Source organism: Mugil cephalus, chromosome 7 (assembly GCF_022458985.1).
Source record: "Mugil cephalus isolate CIBA_MC_2020 chromosome 7, CIBA_Mcephalus_1.1, whole genome shotgun sequence".
Lineage (NCBI taxonomy): Eukaryota > Metazoa > Chordata > Actinopteri > Mugiliformes > Mugilidae > Mugil > Mugil cephalus.
The window spans coordinates 28444624-28468337 of record NC_061776.1 but is presented as its reverse complement, the minus strand read 5'-3'; the positions used below and the strand labels follow the sequence as shown (position 1 = coordinate 28468337).

Below are 23714 nucleotides of genomic sequence, written 5' to 3'. Positions count from 1 at the left end.
TCCTATGAATAGAGCTCTAACGAGGCTGTTGTCCATGGGAGCCTGGAGGCTGAAGGTGTGAATGTTGTTGAAACTTCTTGGGGACAGAAGTCAAAACTGAATTATAAATAGTTGGTAAATTAAATCTCAGGCCACCTCCTCTGTTTAGAGAAGTTTTTTTCCACTTTGACATAGATGGCTTCCTTTGTTTTTTTTTAGCGAATGTTTATTTCCTGTGACTAACTCGTGTCAGTGCCGCATGCTTGACGTGAGCGCTTTTACACATGTACTGCCCTCTAGCGGCCGGAGGGAGCATTTGGTTTGTATTTATTTTAAAAAATCACAACTTTTAATAGAAATTAGCTAGAGACTCGCTTCTTTTTTTGACATACTCAGAAATTTATGCCGGGCCGGATTAAATGACCCAACGGGCCGGGTCTGGCCCGCGGGCCGTATGTTTGACATGCCTGATGTAGAGATTGGCCACGTTCGGTGACACTGGGGACCCCATCGCACAGCCGTGTTTTTGCCTGTAGAAACCTCCATTGAACTGAAAGTAGGTGGTGGTCAGGCACAGGTCGAGTAACACACAGTCTTGTTCTGGGGTGAGGTTGGTTCTTGAGGCCAAGGTGTCAGCCTTTTGTAGTCTTCTCATTATTACATCCGTGGCTTCTCTCGTGGGGATGCAGGTGAACAGTGAGGTGACATCATAGGACATGATGGTTTCTTCTGGGTCCAGTGTGACGTCCTTGACTTTGTTCACTGGAGTTTTCAATGTGGTGTGGAGTGTTGCCTACTAACGGAGACAGGATGGATGTCAAATGCTTGGCAATGTTATATGTGACAGAGTTAATACTGCTGACAATGGGTCTGAGTGGGGCTCCCTCCTTGTGTATTTTGGGGAGTCCATAAATACACGGTGTAGTTTCCCCTGGGTACAGACGGTAATAAAGGAGTCTGTCGATGGCCTTCTCCTTTTCCAGTTGTTGTAGATAGTTTATTATTCCGGTTTGGTAGATGTTGGTTGGGTCATGTCTCAGTGTCTCATACATGTCCTTGTCATTGAGGAGGTTATCCATTGTTGTGTAGTAGTCCACTGTGTTTAACACCACTGTGCATCTCCCTTGTCAGCTGGCAGGATCATGATGTCCCAGTCTTTCTGCAGGGACACTAGCGCCTTCCTTTCCTGGGGGGTGATGTTCGTGGTGTTTTTGCACTGGCGAGGGCTGATGTTATTTCCAGTCTGAGTTGTTCGGCTTCTGTGTTAGCATGGATCGTGTCGACTCGTAGCATGGTGTTTCCTTGTCCACTGAGGGATATATATCATATAATAATAATAATATATTTAATTTATAATGCACTTTACATTTTAAGGACTGTTTATGTTGCTACAGTTCAAACACAAAACTTACGTTAGCAGTTATTGTTAATGTTACATATGAAACTGACAGATGGTTTAGGAACAACATTTCCCACTTAGTACAATTACATACAGTGGCTGATTTATGAATGTCACTTTTATCATATTACTGATGTCTTACTAACAAAAACATCTTTTGTTTTCTTATCCTTACATAAGGTAGTAACAAGATAGGTAGTTTAATTTACGTAAGCTTTAGAGATACATTCAACGCGTTCATAACGCTTAAATAATATAAAACATCTTCTCAATTGTGAAATGGTATTCCCTGTTGCTTGATTCTGGTGTTTCTTTCATGGGAACATCCGTAAACAACGCTAAAGTCTGTCATTTTAGTCAGTCAGATGCAATGACTACAGTCTGACTGCCGGTAAGAGCCCCTGCCCAAGATGGCAGCCGCGTTGACGTGTCTGACCAGCCAGAATGCGGCATCCAGTGTCTATGGTCTACTCTCACGTGATGTTTACGGAAACGAGCTGGTCCACCCCGGCTACCGATGTAAGGAGGAAAGGTGAGAGACATTTTGTTTCAACAGCAAACTATGTGGAAGAGTCGTCGCGTCTTGTAGCGTTATACCACTTTTCATCCACGGCTTCACACCATTCTGTGTCGACATTCATATAACTCGCGCAGATATAGGAGACATAAAGGCCAAAAAGTGAACCGAGAAATGTGTCTGAATGAATCTCGTTCCCACCACGGCATCCACGTACTTTTTACTTCATTATTATTAATAGGTTCGTACTGACTTCGAAAGCAAAATTCTCCTTTCGTAATCTCGCATTTTTTTTTAATAATCTATGTTTTAATTGAGGGCTTGTTCTTTGTGGGCGTAATAAGAAAGTAGTAAAACGACTGTGAGGTGATCGTTTTAGCCCAATGTGATGGCCGCATGGCTGAATGTGTCTCTGACTGTAAAAGCGCTTTGAGTACCTTTGAGTAGGTAGAAAAGGGTTATATAAGAGCAAGACCATTTACCATTAATGTTTCTCAATCTTTTGTGCTCTGATTGAAAAGTAGTGTTAACGAAACATGTGCATTTTTCTGAAATATGACTAATATTTAAGCCTGCTTAAGTCATGTATGACTTTAAAACTCACAAAGGTTTTAGTCGCACCACATGCACATCTCTTGTCTGCTGCACAGTATGACGAGGCAGTGGCGTGCACGCCGTATGTATATGTAAGAGAGGCATGGATGTATGGAGAGAGCATGCAGCGTGCTGAGCGCGGGGCAGCCCCGCCCCTCAGTGAGAGACAAAGGAGCAGCAGAGAACAGAGGAGTTCAGGCGTTCATTTTGGAAGAGCTGTCACCATCACAAATCGGTCAGAGAGAATTAGAACAGGACTTAGGACGTCCCGGTACGCCGTAAAAAGTCTCTGTACACCACGGGTTAAAATCTAGAAGTGCCAGTAGCATACTCTTATCCGTACATTTTCTACCAAAGTCAAGGCAAGGCAAGTGCCATACCTTGCCATACCCAAACGACGCCACTGTTAGTAAACAAATCCCATATAGCAATCCCATATATGAACCTACTTTTGAAATATGGAGTTATATTTGAGCCTCATTTATGAGCAAGCAGTATAATAACTTGAGCTCAGAAAAATGTTTTAAGGCAAGCACACAAACTACATTTTGAGGAAAAATTAAACTCGAGGACAAAAAACTTGTAGTTGAGCAAGAAGGATTGTGCGTAACAACAACCCCCTTTTATTCAGTTTCTCTCTACGCACTCAAAAAAAAAGTCGCTCAGAGATCTCTCTCACTCTCGCTCAACTTCACCTGTGCACTCTCTCAAAACCTCTGGAAAGCGTTACATTTGTGCCACAATTCTCAACCAATTAGAAGATTCAGGAGGTAAATTCATTCATTGGCTGGGCTCTAACCGTAACCCTTACCCTAATCCTAACCCCCTTTTGTTTGATAATTGGCGTCATATCACCTTATTAACCATTGATTATAAAATTCTGGCATCGGCATATGCTAACAGATTAAAGTCAAGTTTAGACTCAATTATAGCGGATACGCAAACAGGTTTTATGAAAAACCGTCATATTAGTGGTCATATTAGACTTGTTTTAGACTTGCTGGACTATGCTGACAACATTAATTCAGAGGCTTTTATTTTATTTCTTGATTTTTATAAGGCTTTTGATAAGATAGAACACAAATTTCTGATACAGGCCATAAATTTTGGTTTCGGAAATTAATTTATTGACTTGGTCAACATATTCTACAAGAACATTAATAGCTCCGTTATAGTTAATTATAATACATCACAAAGATTTACGATTAGTAGGGGTGTCCGTCAGGGTTGCAATATTTCTCCCTTCTTATTTATTCTGGTGACCAAATTATTATATCTATCAATATTATAAAAGCTGTGGATTTTGAAGGTATAAGGATATTTGGTAGAGAAATAAGGTTCTCACAGCTAGGAGATGACACCACTCTTTTTTTTGAAAAATAAGGAACAGCTGTTCTGCTTGTAAATTGATAGACAATTTGGTATTATTGGTAATATCCCCATCAAACAGACTGTCAAATGTTTAGGCATGTGACTAAAAACATTATTGAGACAACACTTGGCTACAAAGAGATCTTTCTATTTTGGGCAGAGTTTTATTGTCAAAGGCAGAAGGCCTCTCTCACTTTGTTTATCCCTCCCTGTCGTTGAGTGTAAATGAATCAACTGTTAATAAAAGTTAATAAAACCTTTTTTAGATTTTATCTGAAAGAATAAAACTCATAGGCTTAAAAAGAATGTAATTTCTAACTCCAGGGAAGAGGGCAGTCTTGAGGCTTTGGATTTTGTTGATGTGGTTAATGCCTTCAAAATTAACTAGTTAAAAAAGTGCATTAAAATCCTGACTGTTTTCTTCTTTATTCCAGATCATATTTTCAATAGGTTGGGAGGGTTCTTGTTTCTCTTATGGTGCTTTTTTTTTCATTCACTCATAACCTTTCTCCACACAAATTTCTACTTTGGAACAACGGTGACACACTTATCAGGAATAAATCTATTTTCTTCTCCAAGCAGTTCGATAGAGGAATTAACCATGTACTCTGCCTGTTTGATTATTATGGCAATATGCTGTCTTATGGGCAGTTCATATAAGTACACAATTTCCCAATCCTCTTTAAAGAATATAAGTTGTTGACTGGTGCAGTTCCTGGTGGAATTGTACAGTTATTTAAAAATCATCTGTCCTATGGTAAAAAAGATGCTATGCAGCCCTCTCTAACTATAAATGTTGTGGATATACTAAATCAAAAATGTGACATTACCCCAAAAATATTGCATTTCTAATAAAGTTAAAGAAATCCACTTTAAACTTCTACATAATATATACCCCACGAACAGTTCCTTTGTAAAACTTTCTGATAGTGACTCATTTTGTAATCATAGAACTGAAACTGCTCCCCATCTGTTTTTTGAGTGCTCTGTTTCCCAAAACTTCTGGGCAGATTTGAATCTGCTTCTCCATCATACCCTTAATGTAACACACTCATTCAATTTGAAAGATATTATCTTTTATTTCGATTTTCCACAAAACAGCACCCTAGAATTCATAATTAACTTTATAATACTCTACGCCAAATTCTTCATACACAAACAAAAATTCTCCAAATCAGCCCCAATCTTTACACACTTTGCTTTTGAGTTCAGACTGCTTCTCAGATCTCTAAAATTTGTGAAAAATAAGAAAAATTAAAAACTGCTGTCAAAAGTTGACACCCTTTTTCCTGACCCCTCTTAATATTGTTATCCTGTCTCATTGTTTCTTTTATCCTTTAAAGTTACCTTTGTACTCATATTTTCCTTTCTGTATTCCGTAATTAATGTTTTGTTAAATTTTTATGTATTAACCTATATTCTCTATTTGTGCTGATCTGTATGTTCCTCCTGACTGCTCTGTATATATCTAACTGTTCTCAATTAACAAAAAAACAAAAAAACATTGAGCGAGTGAGATCTCAAGTGACTTTTTTTGTGAGCGCGTATAGTCAATCTCAATATAAAGGGGCTGTTGTTGCGCACATATATTGATCTTAGCAAACATGCAAAGACATTAGTGGAGCTCACGATAGATTCCTTCTTGCTCAACTACAAGTTTTTTTGTGCTCGAGTTTAATTTTTCCTAAAAATGTAGTTTGTGTGCTTGCTCAAAACATTTTTCTGCGCTCAAGTTATTATACTGTTCGCTAATAAATGAGGCTCAAATATAACTCCATATTTCAAAAGTAGGTTCCTCATATATGTGTATCTCTGTGTTAGCCCTGCGTTAGGCTGGTGACCTGTCCAGGGTGTACCCCACCTCTCACCTGATGACAGCTGGGATAGGCTCCAGCAACCCCCGCGACCCTAGTGAGGATTAAGCGGTACGGAAGATGAGATGAGATGAGGAACACGAAGAGGGAGAGAAAGCAAGCTCAAATCGTGGCATTGGCAACTAGCAGAGGCATTTATGGCGGCTTCCCCAGTTGCCACAGATGATGCCACTGTTTAGTGGACGACATCTGTTAAGAGGAGATGCCATGGACGATGTCACGGTTTGGGAAAGCTGCTATTGAAATTACGAAAGTTTATCACCCAAAAAGCACCTTGAAGGTTTTTTCATTTATCCAAAAAAGAAAGGCTCCTTTCTTATGTTTTAGTTTATGAGTGTTTACAATTGTCAAAGTTGAGAGCTAGACTGTTTATCTATATCTACCAGGCTTTACTGGACTTAAATACTGTATATTCCCTCTGGATATGAATCTTTTAATGGTGCACAACTCAATAGATAAAGACGTTTAACTTTTTTTTATATAATTAAGATCCATAATATACATGGATTTTATTTTACTGTGAAAGATGGATTCATTTTTGTTATGTTTTTATATGCATGTGAACCTTCTGCAAATGTTTGCTAAGGTTGTGAATAACACTACTAAGGAGATTATCAAGCATTTAAAGAATTCCATTTAATGGTGCATGTTATGTTTATTTTTAGTTTACTAAATGCATAAGTGCTTTGCGTTGCCTGTTGTGCCACATACAACAATTTTCCATTGGGATACAAGTCATCTGAATACTATCTTACGTAAAACTGCATTGCAAATCATATATATTATGAATGTCTAGTGGTTTCAGGCATTTGATAGCAACTGTTTACAGACATGTCAACAAATGGCCGTGAGGTAGAAATAACTGAATGATTCTTTTGATGACACATTTCCGCCAGTCCGCGGCCCCAAAATATTACTTATTTTTAAATGACTGGCACTTACAAACCAACCGGCAACATATCTAAATATACTGGAGATAACAGGACAATTTCATGAAATCTCTTGAACATCACTTTGAGTGTAACGTTGTCTTTGAAAATTTGCAGAAGATACATTGACTGGATGGGATCAGAAGACACCAACACAGTGGGAAAAGTTTCTGTCAGAAGGAACGTATAAAGAGGTACTTGCAGAATTTCTCTATTTTGCATGGCAAGATGCTAACCATACTGCTGAGATTGTACATAGTACATGGAGTACAATGATACTGTGTGACTGTAACAGAGTGTTCACAAACTCTAAGTGCTGTTGAAGATCTGACATGTGATCGTGAAGAATGTGACACCAGACTGTTTCTACATGCACATGCTGCATTGGAGTATAAGAGTGTGGTCATAAAGAGCCCATACAGATGTGGCAATGATTGCCGTAAGTTTGCAGACAGATTTACCATGTAGCTTGTATGTATTTTTCACAGGAGTTGGCAACAGAACAAGAGTCATTGACATACCAACCAGCTGCTCAAATTATGAATGAGGCGAGATACAAAGCTTTTTGCATGGCATCATCAGCCTTATAATGGATGGTATGTTGAGGATGGGAATTTAACAGTGAACTGAATGACTAAAGAAGATTTCGCTGTATGCTGAGATGTACAATGTCAATATATTCTGTTCTATTCTAAAAAACCTTGCCCCTGAGCAGTTCAATAACCAGAATGTGCCCTATGCCAAAGTGTCCTTGAGCAAGACACTGAACCCCCAGTTGATTGTGAATGTGTGTGATTGTGTGAGTGCTGTGACTGTAAAAGTGCATGGACAGATTTATGTCTGTGTCTGTGACAGTCTGTGACTGTAAAAGTGCAGGACATGTATCTGCAGGACTGCCATGTACAGATTTATGCCAGTGCCAAAATTGTGCAAATGTTTCCAGAGACAGTGACGAAAAAGTTGCATCTGACTGAGAATAATAGTGATGATTAAGCCAACATAGCAAAGATGGGGTAGGGTGTTCCAGATTGATTGACTTTAATATTTGACTTAGACATTGATTGACTTTGAAATTTGTTTGGGTTGTGCTGAGACTGGTGTAAATATAACTCATTAAAATGTGTGTCTTCCTTCATGAAACCTGCTAGTCCCAAAGAAATAAATAAAGGAAGAAAGAAAGATAGACAGATGGATAGATACAATCTCCAAAAATCCAATCAGAGGACATATCATTGTATGTACAACTATTATGGGGAGTACACATGGCATACATTTAATAATAATAACTTTATTTGTATATCACCTTTCATACAAGCAATTCAACCCAAAGCATCAGAAAGTAAAAACTAGATAAAATGGCATGAAATACTGAAAAGTAAGTAAAAATAGAATGATTAAAAAGTAAAATAAAATCTATGTATGGGTTATAGCCATCGCCTGTGCAAAAATATATAGGTTATGTTATGGAAACAAATGACAACACTTTTTCTTAGTTCACCTGATTGTCAGCTTGCCTCATAATTCGTTAATGGCATGACATACATAGTGTGTTGTCTATTATCATTTTTTCTCATGTTTGGGAGACTTTTGGGAGCAGTTTCCTCATATTTGCTGGTACTCTCCGAATCCATGTAGGCCGCCATATGGAATTTGCTTACTAAATGCGGCCACCATATTGGTCTACAACGATCACGTAACAGCATATTGACATTACTACTTTCTTATTACGCTCAGAAGTTCTCAATTAAAACGTTGATTATAAAAAAAACTGGGATTACAAAAGGAGAACTTTTACTTTTGGACTCAGTACGAACCTATTTATTTTATGAAGTAAAAAGTACGTAGATGACAGGTGGGAATGAGACGAAACAAAAGGTTCACCTTATGGGCTAGGACTGACAACAAGTACTGCAACTTGTTAACAAATAAGAAGACTAAAAATAATAGTAGTATAACAAAATGAACACAGAAATATAAAGAAGCATCACAGGCATGGGGCCATTTGTTCCTGCTGTTTGACCCATCCATTTGTTCACACAGTAGTATGTATGTACAGTGTGGAGTGTGCAGTGGGCTGGCCTCAGATAGGCTGTGCCCAGAGAGCAAATTGCTTGCTCAGGGACCCCAAGCTTCACCTCTAACCACAACTCCACAGCTCCCATAAAATGTCATCAGCATACAACATCAATTCATGTACCATCCTGCCTGCAATAACACCCAGGAAGTTAGTTGCCCCACGTATGGCTGCTGCGAGAGGCTTACTGGTTAAACAGAAAGGAACTAGACTCACTTTCCACTGGATTAGGTACACCTGGATGAGCCCTTGACCTCAAAGGACATGGTGGGCGTGTCCTTAGGGGGTAATTATGTACTAATAATATCATAAAGGTCAAAGGTAACATTTGGTAGTAATTCTAATCCTTGTGAATTTCCTGTGAAACTGAGATGATTACCAATTAGGTCAAAGGTGATATGGGAGCATTTCTAATATTATTAGGTTAAAGATCAAAGTCTGTTGTGTGTGTTGGTATCATGTTGATGTGATTGAAACCATATATGGATAGAGCTATCCTTGAGAGCCAGGACAGCCACGTGCACACAGATACATACACTGTAACGAATTTCCAAAAAAGCGTTGAATAAGGTCAGCTGGTCTTGTAGAATTTCTTGATGACGTTTCGCCACTCATCCGAGTAGCAGTTCTGATCTTCAGTTCTGATAAACTAGTGGGAAATTGAGGTTTAAATAGGAAAAAACTCTGTGGGTAGCACCCACCTGAAACCTGCCTGAACAGACACTGGCGTCACTAATTTCCATAATGGCCGGTACTTACCTGTCCTTAGGTACAGGACAGGACAGGACAGGTACAGGTACAGGACAGGATTACCATGACCTGGATGACTGAGAACCTTCACAGACATATTGTAGATTCATTTCCTGTAGAATTTACAGTAAAAGTTGCCAATAAAGCGCTGTAAAAGTGTTGTTAATTACTGTAAAAATAATTAGAGTATATTACTGGGTACGTTTTACAGTTTTTTGGTGTATATAAATTACAGCAATGTATTTTTGTTTTCTATTAGAAACACCCATTAATTGTAGGGTTGCGCAATAACTTTTTTTTAAACTGATACCGATAACTTTCTGCTTCCAAAGGCCGATATAAGACTAACTGGAGATAAGAAAGACTAATGAACAGTTTTGACTCCTAAAATAAAGATATTTATTTTTTCAGATGAAGAACTATTAGCAAGGAAACATTTGCTAAAAGGTCAAGGTCAAGGTATTTGATATTTCAAATGAAAATCCCAAAATAAGGCCTTTAGACCTGAAATTCTTTGCATCAGGTTTAAAGGTAAATAGTGCATTCCACAAGTTCTAAAAAATAAATTATGCACTGACACAAGTTAGAATCAGACATTTCTATGCTAGTTCTATGCTATTTCTTCCTCCCCGTGGTATTTTCTTTAAAACTTTAAAAAACTCCCACACTACTGCCGCTATCTTGTATGTTTACAAACATACGCACATTTTGATGCATCCACGTGGTGACGGAAATTCCCCTTTTCCCCGGTTTTCGAGTTGTTTTCCTGACCTTTTTATGTTTATGTTTCTATGATTTATGTGTAACATCCAGGGCAATGAGAAAAATACTGTGGATAAGACGTTGATGTCAGTTACTACCAAAATTATGACAGAGTTGACGAGTTGTTTTCCGACATGAGGGAATAATGCATTTTTTCAGTCAGAAGGTTGTTTTTCCGACTATACTGACACCACTTGAACACAATATTCACTGCAGGCGGTGCAGGTGTCATGTGCAGAGGGAGTACTTTTTTGACGACTCACACCGCAGTGCTGACAAAAATATATATTATATGTTATCGCGTTGATCAGTCATGATATCAGACTTGTCAGAATGATGTCATAATTTCCTGATATCAGGACGATAATTACCATGCATCCCTAATTAATTGTATTTTATGGTGATAACCAAAATGTATCAACAATACATTAGATTATCTTCAGCTGTTTAATAAAACAAGTCAGTGCTGCAAAAAGGGAAAGACACAACCATCCTGTAATTTTACAATGGGATACTGTGAAAAAATGCTTTAGTTGCTGTAATTATTTTTTAACCCATAATGCATTGCAATATACAGTTACACCTTGTAAAATATTAGAACAAGAAGCTTCTGTAAATTTGTCATGTAGAAATGACAGATATTTGCAATTCTCCCACACCCACAGACAGACACACACACACGCACGCACAGGTCTGTACATGCCTAGACATAATTCTATAAAACTCACGTGATGCCTGCTGACCCTGCCCATGCTCTTAGCCAAGTGAAAATCTAATTATCTAATGAATCATTGCACTCCATTCTTTAGTCTGTGCCAGATTTGAAAAATAAAAGTGCAAGAGACCCTGCACCTCTAGTATCATTAGTGAGACGCCTGTGAGCGTCATTCAGGAAGCCTTGCCATGGAAGATGCAGAGAAAATTCATGGTGTTTAAGTGGCAGCCATCAATGGGCCTTCTCCAAGAAGAGTGGTGTTTGGAGATGGGTGAGAAATGGGGATATTCCTTCAACTATCACTCCGCTGAACTGTGTATGTCTCATCTCTATCTGGGACTAACCTTCAGTCCTGACACACCGAAAGACATACCGTATTTTCCGGACCATATCGCGCACCTCAACATAAGCCACACCCACAAAGTTTAAAAAAAAAAAGGAAATGTACATATATAAGCCGCACTGGGCTATAAGCCGCTGATATCTACTTAACTGATTAGTTTAACTGAACGTAACTGAACTGATCAGTTTCCGAACGGTGCCTGTAACATAAAAGTAAAAGTGCCGATCAAACAAAACAGACCTCCTGATCCTGCGCACTGAAACCACTGAAGTCATCTTCTTCAGTGTCGGAGTTGAACAGCCTCAGAAGAGCTTCGTCACATACCTTTTCTGTGTCTATGTCAGTGTTGCTCTCCGTGTCACTGTCATCCAGGGGTAAAGCTGGCTGAAAATGATACTTTTTGCACGCGGCCAGTCCACTGTCGAACAGCCAGCCATGGGTCGTTGCCTGCACAGGCTGCCTTCTTACACAGATTCTTCACTATTTTCACGGCTGACTCTTCTTTTCCATTGGATTTCGGATGTCTGGGTGAGGACTTCACGTGTTCAAAGTCCCATTCTTTTGCATAGCTCATAGTCAAACTGTGGGCCACAGTCTGTTATCACCCGGCCAGGTTTCCTGGGCCTCGCATCTCTGTACTGTGGTCTCTGCTGAAAGATCTGGGAGCAATTCTATTTCCCAAAAATCTGAATAATGGTCTACGATAAGCAGAAAGTCTTTGTCTGCCTGCCTGAACAAGTCCATACTCACAATCTGCCATGGCTGTCTTGGGAGTGCATGTGATAGCATTGTTTCACGCTGCTTCTCATGTGAGTATTTGTTGCATCCTGAGCACTGGCTCACGCAGTCCTTGACTTCCCCATGCATATTCGGCCAGTACAGCGTGTCTCTCACCTGCCTATAGCAAGCATCTCCTCCTACATGGCTGGCATGAATGCGTCTCAACACTTCAGCACGCAGTGATTTTGGGACTATGACTCTCTGGCTTTTGAAGAACACTCCATCTTGTGCATTGATCTAGCCCCTAATTGACCAGTATGATGGCCAGAGGGGTGTCCTCTCGGCAATCTGGCCATCCCTGCAGCACTGCTGCCTTCGGCAACTAAAGAGCTTCATCTCCCTTAGTGTGTTGTCTGATCTGACTCAGTCGCTTGTTGGTGACATTCAGGTAATCGGCCTGGTTGATCTGTTCTGTGTCCTCCTGCGCCCTCTGCAGGTTACAGATGTTGTCTTCTGCAGTAAAACCATCGCTCTCTTTGATGTGTCACTGATGTGCATGTCTGGCCCTGGCTTGAAAATTACCTTGAGGTTGTAATTCTAGAGCGTGAGCAGCATGCTCTGGAGACACTTGGGGGGCCATGAGGAGGGGCTTGTTGAAGATTGAGGTAAGTGGCTTATGATCTGTTTCTGCTGTGATCTCCCAGGTAGTAGTGACTACTGGCATGCAAACACAATACTCAGGCACTCTTTTTCTATTTATGCATAATTCTGTTCAGTTTGAGTTAGTGCCCGTGATGCGTACCCTATCGGCTGTCCCTCCTGTAAGAGGCAGCACTACAGTCCCTTCTGACTTACATCACTCAGGATGGTGACAGGCTTGGTCACGTCTTAGTATTTCAGGATCGGGGCTGCTGTGACCAGACGCTCGATCTGTTCAATTGCAGCGTCATTCTTTGGTAGCCAGTGACATGGGACATCCCTGTCCAGCAGCCTCTTTAGTGGCACACACCCCCCTGACCTTAAACTGCAGTTTCTTTAGACTTAGCCAAAGCTTGACCTCCCGGCACCTGTCCATGAGCTCTAGCAGTTTCCTATCATGGTCTTTAGTGGCTTCCTCATCTGTGTCCCCACACCCCACCACCAGTATATCATCTGCAATGGGTTCTACGCCCTTGAGCCCTGCCAGTAGCTCATGCTGCTTTCGCTGGTATACCTCTGGGGATACTGATACCCCAAAAGGCTTTAACCAGTGTTTCCTGCCCCAAGGCGTCCAAAATGTGGTAGTGTAACTGCTTTCTTCATCTAGCTTACATTGTAAGGAGGCATCACACACATCAACAAGTGTGAAAACACAGGCCTTGGGCAGTTTGTATAAAACATCCTCAAGTGTTGGCATTATGTAGTGGGACTGCTTCAAAGCTAGATTTACTGACTTGGGCTCTATGCAAATCCTCAGTTTCTCTGGCTGCCTGACTATCACCATGTTGCTAATCCAATACAGACTAAATGTCCATCTCTCATGTTTGTCTAATTGAGCCTTGACTGCATCTCTGAGAGCCACTGGAACATTATATGGAGAAGCCTGCACTGGAGTTACATCTTTGTCTAACTCAAAATGAACCTCCCCTGGGAGAGATTCAACTGGTGCATTGAAAACGTTGTCATAAGTGCTGATAAGATGCTGCCTAGTTAGAGGCTCTGAGCTGCTGTGTCCTACTACAAGTTGCTCTTTAGGTAACCCTACACACTCACAGGTGTCACCTGACAGTAGAGGTCTCTGACTGCTCCTCACTATCTCAAAGCTCAGCTCGTGTGTTTTTCCTCTCATTACACTCTCTGTTTTGAACATGCCGATGGATCTTATTGACTGGCCTGAATATAAAACCAATCTGGTGTGGCTTGGTAATAGCTTTGCATCACAGGTTGCCCCCGAATCTAACTGACATCTCTGAGATCTCTCATTCATCTTAATATTAACAAACTATTTCTTTCCACACCCCTGTACTGCCCCAATGCTGTGTGCAGTATATATGTGTGCCTCTGTGTCAGAAGGGCTCATATCCTCCGGGTATTCGGTATCTGCTGCGTTTAACTGTCCAGTGGTTTGGCCCTTCTTCATTTTAAGATTTCACAATCTGTAAAAAATCTGGGCATGATTTTTGACTCTGAGCTTAGTTTTATTCCGCATATCAAAAATATTACAAACATAGGTTTTTACCATCTCATGGGGAGGCGACATTCAGTTATTATAGCCCCCGATTGTGGAACAACCTCCCAGAGAACCTCGGGGCCGCAGAGACAGTTTTCTTTTAAAAAGAGGCTCAAGACTCACCTTTTTAATCAGGCTTTTTTATGATTTTATTCCTATTATCTCTATTTTATCACATTGGATTTGTAGTTATCATATTTGTATTTCATGTGGTTTGCTTTTACATGGTTCGTTTATTTATACTTATTGTTTACTTTTATAATGAGCTTTTATTGGTAAAGAGGGTTTCAACTCTTCACTTATTATTTTATTACTGGTGTGAGTGAGGACGTGTGTGTACCTGTCTATGTGCTGTGTGCGTGCGTGTATGTATGCATGTGTTGTATGTATGAAAAGTTCTATATAAATAAATAAAGTTTGAAGTTTGATAGATACATGATTTATAAAGTTTCATAGATAAGCATAACTTAACATAACATAGCATAACTTTTATAACTAGCACTAAACATGAGTTAGACCTAATTAGCTAGCCATGATTGAGCAGATTATTACAGGACAGCAACTATTGAATTGAGTAAATACAACCAATATAGATCTTCAATCTTCAGAAGCTGCACAGTGCTCTGATCCAGTGCTTCAGTACCATAGTAGCTGCAGCTGGAGGCTGAATTTAGACCAGTCCAAGATGCTGGTGACGTTTCTTGTGCTGGAACAATCAATGCAGCATCTACTCTTTATTATGTCCATGAACACAGCATCTACTCTTTATTACTAAAACAAGACATGTGCAGTCAATCCATGCACTCGCCAATCAACAAATAGGAGAAAGTGCGTGCATCAATAAATAAATAAATACATAAATAAATAAATGGATAAATAAATAAATAGCATTTATGCATATATTTAGGTATTTGTTTATTTATGTATTAATTTATTCATTTTTTTATCATGGCAGAATTGGCCCTCCGTATGCCACAGCCCAACACAAGGCTGTGGCATAAAAAAAAAACAAAAAACAAAAGGACCAAAATCACCAAAAAACATGTTGATTGGTTCAAGGCACAGAAAAACAAAAATGAGTCAGACAAAAAACAACCAATAACACAATACGAATAACCTAAAAAGATTAAAAAAAATGACAGTGCAACTAGCTACTACTGGCTATGGCTATGATGGCTATGGCACATACATTGTTAATGCACATCAGAACCTACAGAACTGCTAAGTGGTCATCTATTCACACATATTACCTCTGTTTTCTTGGGATAATGAGTTAGTTTCCTCTGTTTTAAACGCTTTTTTTCCTATAAATAACTCAGGAAGAAAACAGAGAAAATTAACTTATCACAGGAAAATGGAGGAAATAATATGTGTGAATGCGTGACCGTTTAGGCTTCTGTAAGAACCAGGCTATGACTGTTTCTTTATTGTTAACAAAATCAGCCAGATACAGTTTTGTAGCATCAGCAAAAGGCTGTGGGATTGCTACATACCCCCCTGGCGCTACTGTAAAATTGCCCACAGACTGGAGTGATGCATTCAAATGTTTTCTTTTATCTAGCCAACAATCCAAACCTTAAAAATTCCTTCACTGACATGGGTGACAAAAACATCTGCATAACTCATAAATGGCAAATGACTAAAGGTTATGAGAGTTTTGTCCTGCACAGCTGACAGTTGGTCAAAACCTGTCAGCAACTTTTAAGCCAATTCAACATGTTGAGGACACTGTACAGTCATTCTGTAATTGTAGCATTATGTAACTGGAACAGCAAAACACTTGATGGAACCTGCAAACAGCAATCTTCCCCAAGTATAGTTAAGTTCGGCTCCGGCTTGGTTAAAACAGACAGCGCAAAAACACAGGAGTCATGTGGACCAGGCTTGCTTCTCTCAGTACAGAGTACAGACAAGAACTTATGTGCCACAAGGGTATTGGCTGCAGTCTTTGCCGCACGTTGTAGTGCAAATATTTTGTCCAGACTCATAAGGTGGTGTCATAGACATCTTTTCATGTCATAATAGTGTTGGTCTTAAGATTTTAGATCAGATTATCTGAAAGGCAGTGTATTCTCCCCCAATTGTTTTACTAGAATACTACCAACTAAGGTAAGGGATTTAGCATTGAGATGAATTAAAATGTGGCAAACTCAAAAGTTTCTTGAATTAAGGAGTAATTGGTTAATTCAGTATTAAAATCATTTTATGGCAAATTATTAATGATCCCCAATTTAAAAAAACATATATCTTCTATGTATACTTTTTTCCAAGGTGCTGACCAGATAGGTGTACCCCTGTGAAGACAAGAAAATAAAGATGAGGGTTTCCAACAGTCAACTGCAGCAGCTCACCATCTTCACCACTGTTGTGACTGGTGCAGGAACAGGCATTATGTATTTCCTGCTACAGAGTGGGTACAAATACTTCTTGTGTGTGTGTGTGAAATACTGTTGGTTGTTTTCTCTCGGTGTAAATTAGTGGATGTAAACTTTCTATACGCCTCTATTAAAACAGGTTTTTGTGATTAAAAAAAAAACAAAGATTAAAAGATAAAACATGTGCAGTTGTACTGAATGAATGTGACACATTTCAGAAAAAAAGATAAAATAATTAGAATAACCTAACTGCATAAAAGTGTGTGTGCTTTTGATAACTGAGTATGTGGCCATGTTTCAGACAAAAGTCTCATCATGATCACATGAAAGAGTTCACATCTGTCTTTCCCTGAAGTGAATTTGATTAATTCCAAATATATCAATGGTTTTTGTATTTATTTTCTCTGTGTCGTTGTGGTTGCATGCATGGCATTTTGAGTAGCTTTAATTTGTCTTAAAGTGTTAAATTTCTTGCTTTGCACACTTTGCCTGCAACCTGTACATCCAAAACAACAATGCTATGTAAGAGCCAGTTGAGAACTACTTGACTACACATCAAATAGGTTGTTATGTATCTATCTGTTTAATTTTCAGAGAAATTCTCTGAGTCAGAGTACTACAGACTTGCTCTGCAGGAGTTGGAAGCATGCCCAGTTGCCATGGAAAAGCTTGGAGCCCCTCCTTTAAAAGTCCATAACATCCATTTAATGGACAGAAACAACCGTGTGGATCAACAGACTGCACAGGTACTGTGTTTATAAAATTATCAAAATTGTTTCTTCTGTGAGATTCATGTAGTTCATAAGTTATTTATCTACACATCTAGCTATCAAACATTAAATTGCTTGAGATAATGGGCACCTCAGTCATTTCAATCTTCACTTGTGTTGATATATTTTCTTGTGTTACAGATAAAGATTCCTGTGACTGGGTCTAGAACTGGAGGTTATCTGTACACTTGTTCATTAAGAGATCCCATTACTAACAGGTGAGTGTGACTTCACACCACAAGCAACACACCTTGAGTTTGGTTTTTATTGACCTGCTATTTGGCTCATCTGTGTGGTCTTGTAGTACATGAGCATATTCCTATTTTATGTTGACTATGCCCTTTAAGAGGTGTTGCTGTTGGGGTGATCCATTCACACATTTCCTTTCCCACACTGTGCCCAGCTCTGGACCTCTTAGGTCCACATCTAGTGTAAATGCTTGTAGTTTTCTTGAGCAATTAAGCAGTCAACATTAAGACTTGCTAGCTGCTGCTGCACTGCTCCTGGGCTGACTGTATCATCCTTATGGATTCTAGTGTCCATTTACAGAAGGCTAGTGTTCCCTCTGTTGACAACTGGCCAGTTCAATCTTTTGGTCCGCCTGTGAAAAAACCACAGCTCAAGTGGAGTCCCTCAAGGTCCACCTTGTCAAGGATGTAGATTAAATACTATTTTGTGCATGTTGTTGATTATCATCTATCATGTTGTCTGGCCGTGCAGGCATATAAGTTGAGTGAATTCAATGAACGGTTTGAACTGGATGAAGGACACCAGTCCTTCATCCAGTCTTGGTGTGTATTGGAGCTTAGAGTGCAGGCAGAGCCCAATCAACACTCCTCCCCTCTCACAAAGTGTTGAATGGAATGGAGAAAATGAGAACCATCTCTAACTCTCGAAGCTTGTGGTGAGACTGGTCTTCATTTCAGCTGTCACTTGGAGCTTGGTAAGCCTGGTTGTCATGTCAACAGGTTCAGGTCACGCAGTTAATTTTTTGTCACCTTTGGCATAGTATTCTTTGCCTGTGAATATCAGTGAGCAGAGAGGACAGATTTGCACAATAATGCAACATTTCATCCTTACACTGACTAGTGTGATGGAGCTTTCCTTTACCAGGTCCGACTCCTGTTGGACTGTTGCAAAGTACTGAACCCAATCTGGGAGCTGGTTCCACTGGAGAGGGGATGGATAGCATAAGGCTCTACATCCCATTCTACTTTAGGAACCATAAGTAAACCTACACTTTGAGATCAAAATAATCTATTGGGATGATATGGTACAATGAGGCCTTTAAGATACAATGGAGCTAGGCTGTTAAGGGCCTTGTATTTAAGTAATAGGATTTATAATTGTATTCTGTATTTTCAAGAGAGCCAATGAGGAGAGGCTAAATCTGGTGAAATATCTATTTTCCTAATTCCTGTCTTGATGCAGCAATTTAAATAAATTTGAGGCTTTTTAAGGAGATATTTGGACAGCCAGACAGTAATTTGTATCCAAAGGACTGTATGTTGAACAGCAAAGAGAGGGAATTGACTGACTTATGTTTAGTACAGGCTAGATGCTTGATTTCTCTTTGTTGGAAAGATGTCAAGAGCCCTTCTGTTACAGTTTTTTCCAATTGCTAAAACACAATTTTTCAAACTAGTGTGGTTTTATCAAAATACAATTCACAAAACCACAAATGAAGAATGCAACACTTTGGTGATGTCAATGGGTCGCAGGCTTGAGGCAGTCATTGCAAGCAATGGTTATGCCATTAAATATTAAATGTTATTTACTTTAAGATTATTTGTCCCATTACTTTTTCTCACCTAAAAATGCTGTGGTGTAATACAAACGGTGATATATCCTAAGTTGTTGGAAGAAATAAGAGTGGGGGGAGTCTCCCCAAAGACAGCATCCAGTTTTAACATTTTACCACAGCAGCATCATTAACATCAGTATAATAACTCATGTAACGCGCTATGTGTTGATCCGTACTGTATTTTCTTGCTTATGGTCCACCAGGCCCTTCAACACAATGGCTGATAGTCTTGTACCAATATAAGTCAGGAATGAGGACCAGACTACTGTTCAGGAATTAATTTAAGTATGCTTTGTTTCATTGTTGTCATTAGTTCATTATGCATTCATTTATTGCCTGGAATAGTAATATTTTAATATCTTCCCAGAAATGTTTGTAGAAGTTTGCTGTTATGCCATCTGAACCCGGTGAACGGTCTGATCGTATTTTATTAACAGTCCCATCAAGTTCTTTAATACTTCTCCTCCTCCCCATAGTTCTAAACGTCTCATCAGTTCTGGGAATCATATTATTTATCAAAAAATATCAAAAAATAGCTTTGTGTACTGTTCAGAGTGTGAAGATGTATACAGCTTGCTGTGAAATTCCCGAACTTCACTGGCAATATGTTGCGGGTCTGTGCATTCTTCTTCATTAATGAGACTGTTCATTGCATTATTTTCCTGTCTCTGTCTTTCTAAATTACTGAACTATGATGAGTTTCTTTCTCCATCCTCAATTCACTTGGCTCTGGACCTCATATGTGCTCCTCGTGCTTTGTTAAGATAAAGTTGATTTAACTGAGATTGTAAGTTCTGAATTTTGTCTTTATCCTCTAAACTCCAGTTTAAGTTTCCATACTTGTTTCATTTACTTTTCTTTCCTCATTCAGTTTTTTACTAAAGGTTGTTGAATATTTTCTGATAGAGAATTTTAAGTATTCTCATTTCAGTATCAAGGTAACTAAATTATTATAATTTTTGAAATCAATTATTATTATTTTAATGTTGATACAATATTCACGATTTGTTAGTAAGTTTGCATTAAATTTCCAGTAACCTTTTGATTTTTTAATTTTATTAGATTTTGTTAGTTTAAAATTTATTATACAGTGGTCACTTAAGGGGCTATTTGAAATATTGGTTTCTGTGACTTGTCTTAAGATTGAATTTGATGCTGATTTGATTGATTTGTCATTAATGAAGTCTGTAATAATTGGATTATTATGTTCTTGTGAGAATCTCGTTGGCTTTACCTGGCCATCCATTCATCAGGAGTCAGATTAAAATCACCCTCAATCAGCATATTCCGACTTTTATGATTGACATTATAACCGTAAATATTAACCAAAATAATAAGTACACTGTCATTTTCAAGAATATCCCTCATTGTCTGCTTTTTGCATCATGATTTTGTCTTGACATCTGTAAAAACATATGGTGGCTCGTGCTGAGCGATTCGTACCATACCTGAAAATAATTTTGTCCCCCCATTGTTGAGTCCAAAACTTCTGTTGTGTTATATCAGAATGCGTTTCTTGAAGAAATATACAGTTAGCTTTTTTGCCATTTATAAAATAGAAAAAAAGCTCTGTGTTTAATAGAGTGTTTGAGTCCTCTCGTATGCCTTGCCTTCTTTCCTTGCCTGCTCGATTCTTGGCCACGGTGCCTGTTTGGAGCACCAGTCCCCCTGTGTCAAGTCTTCCACAAAGTGGATTCTTTCTTCTTTACACACAGATAAGGTTTTCGTTCTTTTCCACATGCCGTCTTTTATCACTCATTTAGCGAAGAGGATTATGATTTGCTGATGCTTAATTTTTGTCACCCTGCCAAGTGTATGTACAATGACAACCCCATTTTCCATCTTTGCCGCCAGATCACAACGTCGGCTCTAACATTTTCGATCACTCTTTCTTTTCTGCCTTTTATCTACAAACACCATCTTCTTTTCTATCTCTCTTGGCTCAGTATCTGTGCCTTCATGACATTATTTTCCCTTCTGAGCATTTCCATTTGTTCATCTAACCTTTTGACTTTCGTTTTGCAGTGTCTTATCTCCTCAGAATTGAACTGAACAGTTTTAGATATTGCCACTAGCTGTGTGCTGCAGTGAACTCATTGTCATTATCAAGAAACCATTTTGAGATATGAGTTTTGTGGCATAGTGCATTATCCTGCTGGACGTGACCATCAGAAGATGGGTACATTGTGGTTGTAAAGGGATGTACATGGTCAGCAACAATACACAGGTAGGCTGTGGCCTTTAAACAATGTTTGGCCCAAAGTGTGCCAAGAAAATATCCCCCACACCATTATACCACCACCACCACCAGCCTCAACCGCTGATACAAGGCAGGATGGATCCATGCTTTCATGTTGTTTTGCCAAATTCTGATCCGAAATCAAAATTCGTCAGACCAGGCAACATTGTTTCAGTCTTCTGTTCTGAGCCTGTGTGAACTGTAGTCTCAGTTTTCTGTTCTTAGCTGACAGGAGTGTCACCCAGTGTGGTCTTCTGCTGCTGTAGCCCATGTTCTTCAAAGTTTAACATGTTGTGCATTCAAAGATGGTATTCTGCATTCCTTGTGGGCCCTGGCATTGTTCTTGTTTAAAAGGTGCACTGTGGATTGATAAAAACTGTTACCATGCCAGTGGTCTTGTACTCATTACATTGCAACCACAGAGGGGAGTCTGTTAAGCAGTCTGTGTCTGGGATCAGCCACAATCTTAGTTGCATGCTTCAGAGTCCTGGAAGCGTACAGCTTCACCTTTTCTGCAGAGTGAATGACACGCTGCAGTCTCCAGCTGCAGTTCTCATCCTCAGCAGAGGCTGCAGTATCTCAATGATGGCTGTGTAGAAATGCGCCATCATTGTCTTTGGCAGGTTGAATTTCTTCAGCTGCTGCAGCAAGTACATCCTCTTCTGCACTTTCTTGATGAAGGCACTGATGTTCAGCTCCCATTTAAGGTCCTGGGAGATGATGGTGACCAGGAACTAGAAGGACCCAACAGTGCTGACTGTAGAGTCACACAGGGTGATGGGGAGGAGTGGGGTTGTGTTCTTCCTGTAGTCCATGATCATCTCCACTGTCTTGGAAGTGTTCAACTCCAGGTTGTTAATGCTACACCAAGCAGACGCTCCATCCTATAGGCGGTGAACTTGATGACAGTGGTGTCATCTGCAAACTTCAGGAGTTTGACAGTCAACACCTCAGTAACACTGGTGTGCGAAAAAAATTGAATGAAAATCAGAAATAAGAATACCCTGAGGTTATGTGTGGTTAATTCAGCATCTGCAAGTGGGCTCACATCACAGACAAAGCAACAGTCACTGAGAGTGGCAAAAGAGCTGAAAATACAGAGTGTAGATCTGCTTTATACTTCTTACCTATGGAGGTCGTTTTGTTCACTCCTTTCAGCTGTTTAGCCCCCCCAGATACAAGCCCTGAAGAAACACAAGAATACTACGGAACATATCACATATACCTCAAAAGAACTTGAAGCAGCTTCTAAACTGTGTGTTGATTGTGTGGCAATCAGTTTCTGTTGACTATTCAGTGGCAAGTTAATCAAATCATTAGTCAAATACTTAAAATAATTGAGAGATGAATCAACAATGTAATTGATGGGTTAAAGACTGAACACTTTATTTTTGAATCATATTTACATCCCAGATAAACTTAAGATTTGTGGAAATCTAAGAGGTACAGCTACTGTGTTTGGTATGGTATGGTATGCACTTTTTTGACTTGTGTTTGTCTCTTCCTGCAGGTGGTGTCTGAAGGAGGCAGCTCTGAAGCTCCGTGAAGGACAGACCATCAGTTTGCTGAAATCGTCAGCAGCCGCAGCACGGATGCAACAGATAACTTACAGGGGATAGACACAGGCAGCCGACACTGGCCAACAATATGAACGAATATGAATATAATAAAAGTGAATTATATCAGCAGATTCTAAAAACAAATGTCAGCACATCTGTCTGTGAGCTGAACTTTAAGAGAAAGTGGCTCATCCAACAAGACAGTCAACTCAGGCACACAGGTCGAGACCTTGATCCAATGGAAATGTTGGAGGCACTAAATTAGTGGAGGCACTAAAGCAAGCCCATTAACATCTCAGAACTGAAGTGGCTCTGCACTGAAGAATGGTATTCCCAGCCGCTCTGGTTGACAGATCAGAATTTACTGAAGATGTTTATTGTCTGCTATTGCCGCAAAAGGGGGTCACACCAGATACTGAAAACAAGGCTTCACTTACTTTTCACCTCACAGAGATGTCCAAATGATGAATGAATAAACAAATGCAAAGGCACATTATTTCTGTTTCTTTTTTTGATAGAGTTGTCTTTGTTTACTGTCAGGACAGAATTTTTAAGTAATTTTTATGTAGAAATGTTGAAAATTCAGAGGGATGCAAAGTCAGCATTTATACCAGTTGAAGTACTGATAATGGAAACAGCATTCCTGGTTATTTTAAATAAATATAACTTTGCATGATTCAAACTCAATGTTGCAGCCACAGCTAATGTTGCGGACAGCTCTGCTCTCCCAT

General features: G+C 39.4%; 1 protein-coding gene across 4 annotated transcripts; it reads left to right on the top strand.

Annotated features, from left to right (window-relative positions):
• Positions 1-1855: 1855 nt before the first annotated feature.
• On the top strand, positions 1856-23474 carry LOC125010115 (cytochrome c oxidase assembly factor 1 homolog). 4 transcript variants are annotated; one of them, XM_047588481.1, is made up of 6 exons: positions 1856-1910; positions 6781-6857; positions 16508-16646; positions 17206-17357; positions 17523-17599; positions 22935-23474. In XM_047588481.1, the coding sequence occupies exons 3-6, from the start codon at positions 16553-16555 to the stop codon at positions 23041-23043; spliced, it is 432 nt and encodes a 143-aa protein (XP_047444437.1). In that variant the 5' UTR covers positions 1856-1910; positions 6781-6857; positions 16508-16552; the 3' UTR covers positions 23044-23474. The 4 variants fall into 4 exon arrangements, with proteins under 4 accessions (XP_047444437.1, XP_047444436.1, XP_047444438.1 ...); XM_047588480.1 differs by lacking the exon at positions 1856-1910 and adding an exon at positions 5707-5785; XM_047588482.1 differs by lacking the exon at positions 1856-1910 and adding an exon at positions 5808-5956.
• Positions 23475-23714: the final 240 nt, after the last annotated feature.

Coding starts and splice junctions, on each gene's coding strand:
- LOC125010115 (XM_047588481.1), top strand. CDS start 16,553: ATGAGGGTTTCCAACAGTCAACTGCAGCAGCTCACCATCTTCACCACT. Junction 16,647..17,205: donor TATGTATTTCCTGCTACAGA/GTGGGTACAAAT, acceptor TTTAATTTTCAG/AGAAATTCTCTGAGTCAGAG. Junction 17,600..22,934: donor AGAGATCCCATTACTAACAG/GTGAGTGTGACT, acceptor CTCTTCCTGCAG/GTGGTGTCTGAAGGAGGCAG.